The sequence below is a fragment of the Eschrichtius robustus genome, chromosome X (assembly GCF_028021215.1).
Source record: "Eschrichtius robustus isolate mEscRob2 chromosome X, mEscRob2.pri, whole genome shotgun sequence".
Lineage (NCBI taxonomy): Eukaryota > Metazoa > Chordata > Mammalia > Artiodactyla > Eschrichtiidae > Eschrichtius > Eschrichtius robustus.
In genome coordinates, this window is record NC_090845.1 from 92764418 (window position 1) to 92774523 (window position 10106).

A 10106-nucleotide genomic window follows, 5' to 3' on the forward strand; every position below is an offset into this window, starting at 1 on the left:
CAGGATCTACAGTCAGATCATTATAAATGACAATTTTGGTTTGGTAAGGAGGTGCAAGTGGAGATCATTACATGATATCATCTATAAGGGAAAAACTGCAACATATGTCATCTTGGAAATCCTCAAAATTCCAGAGTTAAGATGAATCGGACCATTAGGCAATGTCTCTGTGAAATTTCAGATCCTACAGTGTTGTCAACAACAAACATGTCACCAATAACACAAACTCATCAAATGTCCCAGTTGAAAGTCATCTTTAATTATTGTTATTATTATCATCAGCAGCAGCATCATTATCATTAGCACAAAACTAAATCCACTAATAAAGCAAAAACCACACCCCAAAGGCAGGTCTTAATGACAGCGAATCAATAACATTATCTTCATGTACAAGGGACAGCACCCTGAGGATAAAGACCATATCACAGCTTGATAATCAATTCAATAATTCAGCCAACATTATTGAGCACCTAAGCACAATGGGAGATTTAAAAATGTGTACAAGAATCCCTGCTTTCAAGGAGTTTTACAGTCTAGTAGGAGGTATTGAAGAACATCAAGAACACAGGACCACATGAAATCAGTGACATAATGGAATCAGTGCCACATATGAATATTGGAGAGGGGCATCACACGAGACTAATGTCACATTCAGTTAGGGGCAATCAGAAAATGCTCCTTAGAGAAGGGGGCATCTGAGCTGGGCTTTGAGAAACTGGAAGGATTTTGGCAGACTGGCATGTGGAGAATGGGTATTGCAGGTGGAGAAAATAGTGTGGGCCAAAGCATGGCCATGGGAAAGCTAGTGGCATGTTTGGGGAGGGAACAATAGTCCAGTTTGGCTAGGATATAGGATCTATGTAAGTGGGAATGGTGTGATAAAATGCTACAAGTTTTATGGGGACCATATTTTGAATGGCTCTGAATGACAGGCTATAATTTCAGATCTTTAACTTATGTCACAGCAACTATATTTATCCACAGCAATAAAATATGCAATTATTTATGAAGAGATATAGTCATTTCAGTTCCAGATTTCTTAGGGAAACTCAAGTGGTTTCTAGGCAATGTTATTGCCTTGCTATCAAAAATGTCCCAGCATTTAACACCTATCAACCTATAGTAGAATTTTCTATTCTGCATGCAACTAAACCTCTTCCCTCAAAGTCTATTCTTCCCATCCATCCAGGACCACACTTCTTCCCACTCCCACCAGTTCTTGTGGCACATGATCAGTTGAGGCAAGTCTAACTCAGGATTTCCAGCCATAACTGCTACCCTGAAACTAGTACCCACAGCCTTGAGAAGTGAGAGTGGTGGTGGCAGGAGTAGTGAACAATGTCATGAAAATGTACCCATCTGAGAAAGTCTACCGAATCCCCATCCTAAGAGTCAAGCTTAGTTCTCTGAAATTGGAATTCCTGGTCCTCCACTCAGTTTGGTCCAGAGGACAACTGGAGGGGTCCCAGAACTCACAGTGCCTAATTAAGGTCATCTTTTAGAGTTTCCTCTTATTCACATCTTTTAGAGTCAGTGAATTCCTTAAAGGAATTACATTTCATGTGGGTTACAAATTACTTAAAGGCTTCCTGGGTCTCAGCCTGTTGAAGCTGTGGATAGACCAGGGTGAATTTCTTTTGCTAACCAAGGAACACTGTTGGCTTTGTCTTTGCCCAACAGGCTGGTAGTTGGGAACTTCTCGAGTGCACTGACAGTTGAAAGATGCTAAAGAATAGTTGTATTAGGTGACCAAGCTAAAGAAGTAAGCTATTTAAACCAACCCAGGAAGGCTTAGAATAACAAGCTGCCATGGCCACACTGCCTGCAGCTAGTCAGTCTTTCAGCTCTTTCCTGGAACGATACCTCCTCTGGAGGAAGTCATGGATAGCAGTAGTGATCCCCCATGTCACGCTGGACCTTAGGATGACCAGGGAACCTCCACGGTAGATCAGGAACACCTTTCGGCCCCGAGTGTCCCACACATCCTGGGCAGAGGCCCACAGGCTTGGCATGCTTTGCCAGCCAATATGGGACTGCATATTGGCAACTAGCACAATCAGAGGATACAGAACTAGGCAGGTGATTGTTCCATTGACACTCCCAGACACCAAGGCAGGAACCCAATGGGGCAGGCCTTGCTCTGCCAAGCTATCCTGAATGGGATCCTTGAAGGAGAAATACAGAGCACTCCCCAGGCTGTTCCTGAGAAGGACAGGCCAGAAACCACGATAGTAACCCAGCGACAGCCGCCCCCAAAGCCCATAAGAGTGGAATTCCTTGAGAATGCTGAAGGTGCTGGGAAAGCGAGCTTGCTTGCGACCATCCTGGAGCACATTTTGCACCCTTTCAAAGGGGCTGAGTGCCACAGCCTCCACTACACCAGACATGAGCCCTGCAGCCCAGCGGTGTCCCAGGGAGTGTGGCCCAACAGGGGAGAGACAATACAGCAGGCTATCATAAGTCCCAAACAGCAGAGTCCCTTGCAACGTCTTGGAGAGAAGAGGCGGGTAGATTCCCCGGTAGAAGTATTGAGGGCCTTCATGCCAAAGCTGCCGCACAGCCTCTGACACCGCCACAGCATGGATCTGTTGCCGGAACACAACCTTATAGATAGGAAAGGTCAGAAAAGTAGACATAAAGTTGGAAACGGCCCCAAGGGCGTAGGCCTGGGAGTGCCAGCTTCTCTTTCCTGGAGACTCTGTTCGTGTCCAGTGCTGAAGCTCCTTCCGAGGAGAGTGGTTCTGTTCCCCCATGCTGAAGATAACTGGGTGCAGAAGGAAGAGATTGGCAAGAGTGGAAAAAAAAGAGGTTAGACTGACCAATGAAATCTGTTGGTGAGCATTTTCATTGCTTAGTTAGAAACAGAGTTCCAAGAAACTCAGCTCTAAGGAAACAAGCAACTTGGGGGGCCAGTTTCTGAGAAACAAGCGCGCTCTTAAGAAAGAATTCATCCACTTTAAATTAAAACAAAGGCAGTGAGTTTTGCTGAACAGAGACACCTCTACAGTGTTTTTCTGATCCAGCAAATAGTCTCATATTCAAAGAAGGTTGAAGGTTGAAGAAAATAAAATTGGGAAAGGAGGGCTCCAAAACCTTACTGCATTCACCACGTGAAATCTTGCATTTGATAAACTGTTAAAATAATAAGTTGCTATTCTCTTTCCAAAAAGTGGCACTACCTTGTAGAGACAGAAAGGCATTCAAAAGTTGTAGTCCAGTACTTTCTCTAAAAGTTGGTAGTAAATTTAGGGAGCGGGGAATCTCCTTGCCTCTCTTTCTGCAGATTCCTGACGATGTGGTAGCTGTTTCATGGCAACACCCCGCCCCCCTCTCCCAATTGAGGAACAGAAAGATTAGCTGTTCCTGGAAGTTTAGCATGAAAAGGCTCCGTACCTGACAGTTTCCAAGCTTAACCTTGTAGACCTGTAGCTATATAACAGTGCAGGGGTTCTCAGCGTACTTGCTACTGACATTTGGGGCCAGATAATTCTTTGTCATAGGTGCCTGCCCTGTGCATCGTGCAATGTTTAGCAGCATCCTGGCCTCTACTCACTGGATGCCAGTAGCACAAGTTGTGACCTACCCAGCTCTGACAGACAAAAATATCTAAAAACATTGCCATATGTCCCCGGGGGGTAGGGAGGAGGTAAAATTGCCCCTGGTTCAGAACCACTATACTAGAGGGAAGAGGCCGTTCAAGGATTCCAAAATATTGCTCCCACCCCAGAATGGTCTGGGAGCAGATGGAGTTGCATGAAAGGTAACTGGGGAGCCAGGGTCCATGAAGGAAATTTGGGATCAAGAAGAAATGAATGCTCAGTGCAGATCTGAGAACCTGAGGGAGATTGTCAGGAAGGAACTAGGGGTGAGAGAACAGGGTGTGCTGTGCCGGGGATGGTGTGTGGAGGAGAGGAACAGGAAGCTGTGTGGGTAGGAGAGGCGGGAGAGGGGGACAGGGCACGATGGTCGGGCAGGGGACTCACATCCAGATCGACAGGAAGCCTGGTAGGAACTGCAGACCCAGAGGTTTCACACAGAACCCTGGGCTGTGTGGTCCCAAGAGGAGAGGGGTGTTGAGGCTCTAATTACGCTAGCCTGTTCCATAGAAACAAAGGGGTCCCACAGGCTGAGGCACTGAGGGAGGGCTAGAAGCCAGGCACTGCAAGAAGCCCCCTGCAGCCTTCCCTGCGCTGCCGCACTCAGAACCTTCCTTGAAGTGCTTCTCCTTCCAGAATCACCCCCCTTAAGCTCCTCCCTGGTTCTTGCTCCTGTTGCATCCATGACTCCACAACTGACCTTACAATCCACCTCAGCCACAGTCTCTCTAGGTGGAGGGGGGTGGGGCACAGTCTCCTGTGCTCTGCCACCACCCCTCCCCCACCCCCAGCAGTCCAGGTGTGCCTTAAGCCTCAGTTCCTTAACCCTCATGGCCAGAAGGAGGCTGGGAGAGCTCCTCTGCCTTGGACCCTTTAGCTGAGAAGTGGCCAGGAGCAAATGCTCAAGAGGCCCACTCCTTGCATCCCTCTGGGGCACTTCTGGGCCCCTGGCAGCCACCTCCATCTCTCTGGAGCCAAAGGGGACCCCTCCTGCACCGCTGGGCAGGAGGTAGCTCCAGTCAGGCCCCCAAAGCCACAGGGGCGCCTGATATTACCCAGCATTCCTACCAAGGATTTCTTCCCCAAGTTTTACCTGCACCTACGTAAGGTCAGGTGGCGAGGGAAACGTTTGTCCCCTCTTCTATCTCAGAGTGCAGTAATGTTCCACTTCCTCCCGACATTTTCCTGAGTAACCTGTAAACATGTGTTCACTGACTGCATAGGGAGGGCTGATTTAGCAGAAAGAAAACTGGGCTAGAATTTGGCAGACCAGAATTCTCAGTGCCAGTTCTCTTATCAACTTCTCGTGTGACCTTTAGAAATATATTGACATCTTGGAGTGTAATGCATCTCAGTTATAAAATTAGCAGACAGGGAGGAATGCTCTCTAGGCATCCTCATACTGTGCATGTGGCAGGCGGCTGACGTGGGGGAATTCAGGCCAGTATTTGATAGAGGAATTGTGCTTTTTCCATCCCGGGTTCCTTCTGCCATTTTTGCCAGTCATTTTCAGGGATTAAAGCTGAACAATAATTTAGAAACAATTTACCTTAAATATCTGTCATCATTTTATAAATCTAATTCTTCCTGTTTTATGGGGGAGAGGGAGTCTACTTTACTCCCATGTGTTTTTCCGTTAAAATGCCAGCCTTTGGGGGCAGACAGACCTGAGCCTGAATTCTCCCTCCACCACTTGCTTAGTTGTGTGACCTTAGGCAAGACACTTCCTCAGTCTCAGTTTCTTCAGCTACAAACTAAGGACAATAGACCTCCCTCAAAAGGTTGTTGCAAAGATTAACAAAATAAAATGAGATAAAGTGGTTGACCATCCATGGCATGGTGGCCTCAGTAAACAGTATTTTTTTAAAAAAGATGCTTCCCGACCTCATCATCTGTGAGGATGCTGCAGACACTCCTGCAGAATATTCAGAACCAGATGAAGTGGTATCTTGTGTTCACATGAGAGGCAAGGAAGACCTTTCTTCTGTGAATGCAAAGGTGTTATATAAACAATCCAGGACAGCCTGGCCCCTTAAACAAGAATTTCTAAATAGAGGCCACAGAGTGAGTCTGGAGTCAGCCTACAGCAGTTACCCCCTGGACCCCATGATGTGCCTCCTATGTGTACAGCCTAGTAAAGTGAGCCAAGGGGATTCCAGACTCCCCTGGCCAGTCTAGCCCAGATGCACAGCTTGCATGACTGCGCCAAGATCCAGCCCTACATTTCTCTGTTCATTCCGGCATCCTTCAGCCAGTCCTTTGGCCAGCTCACAAACACATATTGATCATCTACGAAATCACTGTAGGTAAGTCACTGTGGAGCCAGAGGTGAACAGGAATTGGTACCTGCCCTCGAGGGCTTGGGAATCTACTGGAGGAGACAGGTCAACCATGAGCTAAACTATACTGGGAGGTAAAATAAAGCATACACTAATCAAGGTCAGAGCAAAACGTAAGAGCAATTTATTTCACCTAGGATAGGGAACAGCCAACAATTTCTCTGAGGAGGGGCATCTGACTTGATCCTTAACCAATGAGCAGGCTCTCGTTAGGTGGAGGAGTGACGGCAGGAGTTCTAGGCTGAGGAAGAGGCCTAAGGCACAGATGCCTAAAACATGAGTGGTACCTGGCTCTGGATACAGGCTGTGGGAAGAAGAGAGATCTGTGGGTGACAGAGACGAGCGGATGTAAAATGAGGGCCTTGTTTGTTTTCCCCACTGCAGTGCATTACAGCATAAAGATACAGCCTCTGGAGTCAGACAGCCCTGGGTTTGAATTTCGCTGTGCCACTTCCTAGCTTTATGACCTTGGCCAAATCTCTTCCTCTCTCTGAGCCTCAGTATCCTTATCTGTAAAATGATTGTCATGAAGGTTTCATGTTATGAAGTATGTAAAATGCTTAGTGCATTACCCGGTATACAAGTTGGTCCATAAATTATATTAGTAGCTTGATTTTAAAAAATGAGATCCCAGTAATATAGGTAAGATTACAACAACATTGTTTTAAAGGCTGAAATCAGTCTAATGCACTGGGTCATCTGCAGAGTACATTTTAAATTATTTGTTTGAAATGAACTTATCTACGAAACAGAAACAGAATCACGGACATAGAGAACAGACTGGTGATTGCCAAGGGGGAGGGGGTTGGGGGAGGGATGCAGTGGGAGGTTGGGGCTAGCACATGTAAGCTTTTACATATAGAATGGATACACAACAAGGTCCTACTGTATAGCACAGAGAACCATATTCAATATCTTATGATAAACCATAATGGAAAAGAATATATTAAAAAACAATGTATATATATGTATAACTGAATCACTCTGCTGTACAGCAGAAATTAACACAACATGGTAAATCAACTATACTTCAATTAAAAAATACTGATAAAAAATAAAATGAAGGAAGATTTTTTTTTAAATTTCTTGTTTGGAAGACAACAGAGAAGAGTCCTTCATGGGCTTAGGAGTCTGACAGCCCCGGACTAGAGTCCCAGTGCCTGCACTTACAAAGTGTGTTAACCTCCCTGAAACTCAGTTTTCCTATCTGCAAAATGGGATAACAATGCCTGTCTCAACAGCGTTGCTGAGAAACTTAAATAAGATAACAGATGGAAAGTTCCTGGCACAGAGGAGGCAGGCAGCCAAGGGCAGTTATTGTTGCTTCAACTAATAGCTTTACCTCTCTAACCTTCAGGCTTTTTAGGTTTCTTTGTTGAAATTGGAAAATGTGGTCTCATTAGAGCCATGAATTGGAACACACTCCCACACACGAGGCCAGAGATCAGGGATGCCCTATATCTAATTGGAGCTAGCTTAGCAAATCCGCCTCCCAGTCTTGCAGGAAGAGACCCTCACTTTGTTCTAATGGCCCAATCCAGGCACCTGTACACAATCTGTTTCCTTCCACTATTTTTTGTCAGAGCTATAAGATCTATTCTTTGTCCTATTTGATCCCACACCCACCAGGTCCAACTGCAGATCACCTACTTTAGCGATGAAGCCAATTTAAACACAGAACAAGAATCTGCAAGAGACCCAGGGTCAGATGTCATGATATTGGGGAGCAGAAGCAAGAGTCTGAAGGAAACCCTAGAGCTGCTGCTAGCATCACCCCTGATTGTGTGAAGTGAGCCTTCTCTTTACTTCCTACACCCTCCACCCTCCAACCCCCCACACTCTTCCATCCAGGAACAAGCCCACAGTCCTCAGATGGAAGATGCTTCATCTCCAAATGTGCATTGTTTACTCCAAGGGACTCTAGGTATTGAGGTAGTCAATAAGAAAGCAGAAAGGAGAAGGTGAAGTACGCAGGTCGAAGACAACCCAACAGCAGTCGAAGGGCATCAGATTGTTCACTTGCTTCGACGCATCAGGAGTCAAGAACAAGCCCTGAAAGGGGCCTCCTAACCACAATCTACCTAAGGGAAGTAAGACCTGCTCTTCAAGAACCAGAAATCATGGAAAATGGTACAGATTTCTCTGCCACTGGCTTCACAGCCCATTCACTCTGGACAGCCCTGCGTGCCGTTTCCATGGAGTTGCTCCTTCTCTGGGGCCAGTGATGCCAAATCCAGCAAAGGAGAGGTCCCCTCAAGAGCTCACAGAAGGGCAACCTAGCAACGTGTCCTCTAGCTAAGAAATGAAAGCGCTATATCAGCGGCAGAGAGCTGTAGTTCCGGGGTTAGGTCAAATTGTGCTTCATTTCTCACACTTCTTCCTCAAGTACAAGTTGAGAGAGAAAATGTTAGGAAGAAAGATTGTAGGGGAGTGGTCCTTAACCATTTCTGGGCCACAGACTCATTTGAAAATCTACAAAGCTAAGACTCAGAAGAATATACAGAGTCCAACTTCTACTCTTTGCAAACAATTTCAGGAAGGACCCTAGATAGGAAACTCTGCTCCGGAGTTACATTTCACGACGGATATGGTATGGACAGATACATTGGCCACAGCCCCATTTACTTATTACCACCAGCATAACGTGGTGTCTCCAGCAGTTGTTCACAAACCTCTCTACACCTCAGAATTAACTACAGCACTGGTTAAATATATAAATCATCCTCCCCAGCCCTAGTCCTAGTAAATCCGAATTCCCCAGAGGTAGAGCTTAGGAATCTACATTTCTAACAGGCTTTTAAAAATGATTCTGAGGCAGCCAGCCTTGTACCCATACTTTGGTTAACAGCATGGATTATGGTGTCAGGGAAATGGGATACAAGTTTTGGTTTCACCTTGTAATTTCAGGCAAGTCATTTCACCTCTCTGAGTCTTATCTCCTTTGGGGGTCATAAGATGTAAAAATAACTTTTTACTTAAAGAAAAAGCAGGCAACTTGTTGTAGTGTAAAAATGAGAAAGAAAAGTGTCTCAGTTTCCTCTTCTGTACAATAGGTACCATAAAAGTTCCCTACCTTTTCCCCACTGCCCTCTTCCCACTGCCTCCCCAAGCCCTCTCTCAGCACTACCAGCACACCAAGACTGCTGTTGAGCTGGTTTAAGACCACCTGCTTAAAAAATGCCCCCAGGGCAGCTCAGCAGGGCAAATCGTTGGCATCTGGAGAACAGACTTGGGTGTAAAACCGGATGCTGATACTTATTTGCTGTATGATGTCGGGCAAGACGCCTAACCTTTCTATGACTGTTTCCTCATCTGCAAAATGGAGATGATGGCCCTTGCTCACCAGTTCTATATAGTAGTTCCAAGTGGGCCTTCCCATCTCCACTTTGGCTTTGGCTTTTCTCAACTAACCCTCAATCTGAGAGTAGAGAGGAGTGTTTACAAGGGGCAGCCTTTGAAATCAGTCAAGTCGACTTGGGTGTGAGCTCGTAGCTCTGCACTTCCTAACCATAGTGACTGGATGCTTAAGTCCCCTCTCTGTTAAATGGGCATATGCTACTCCTTCACAAGGCTGCTGAGACGAATAAATGAGATGTCCGTGCAAGCGCGTTTGCACGCAGAAAGCGCTCAGTAAATGATTTTCCTCCCTTCCCCCTATACAAAGGTGAGGAACTCTTATTGTTCACTTGATTTCTGTCCCACCTCGTGTTGAAGGCATCCGGTCTCAAAGCGCGGAGGACCACAGAGGTGTAAGGGGAGAAGGAGAAAGGAAGCGAGGGGGAAGCAGCAAACTCACGGGTAAAATGCAAATCGGCCCAGTCCGAGAGTCCGAGCTGGACTTGACACCGCACCGGCTCCCGCGCCTGTGTGCCGCAGCCCCAGCCGGCCGTCTCCCCCCTTTTGCTAGCAATGGCCTCGGGCAGGAGGCTGCGCGGGGAGGCCGCCCCCTCGCCCCGTTGATTGGCCGCGCCGCCCGACTCATCTTGCTCTTTTGTCTCAATGGGCAGCGGCTAAAAGAAGCGGCGGCTGCCGGGAGGGCCCAGCGGGTGGGCGGGGGCAGCCGCTGCTGCCTTGGGAACCGCGCTGCCTCGACTCGGCTACCCTTAGCTGGGCGAAGCGGCTCCGTCTGGCGGCTCTGGGTCGCTTAGCGGCTGAGGAGGCGTCATCTTTT

At 46.9% G+C, this 10106-nt stretch overlaps 1 protein-coding gene across 1 annotated transcript; it reads right to left on the reverse strand.

The window, feature by feature from the left end:
• Positions 1 to 255: 255 nt before the first annotated feature.
• Positions 256 to 9812, reverse strand: SLC25A53 (solute carrier family 25 member 53). The gene is made up of 2 exons (XM_068533478.1): positions 9732 to 9812; positions 256 to 2764 (listed from the first exon to the last, which is right to left on the reverse strand). The coding sequence occupies exon 2, from the start codon at positions 2751 to 2753 to the stop codon at positions 1833 to 1835; it is 921 nt and encodes a 306-aa protein (XP_068389579.1). The 5' UTR covers positions 2754 to 2764; positions 9732 to 9812; the 3' UTR covers positions 256 to 1832.
• Positions 9813 to 10106: the final 294 nt, after the last annotated feature.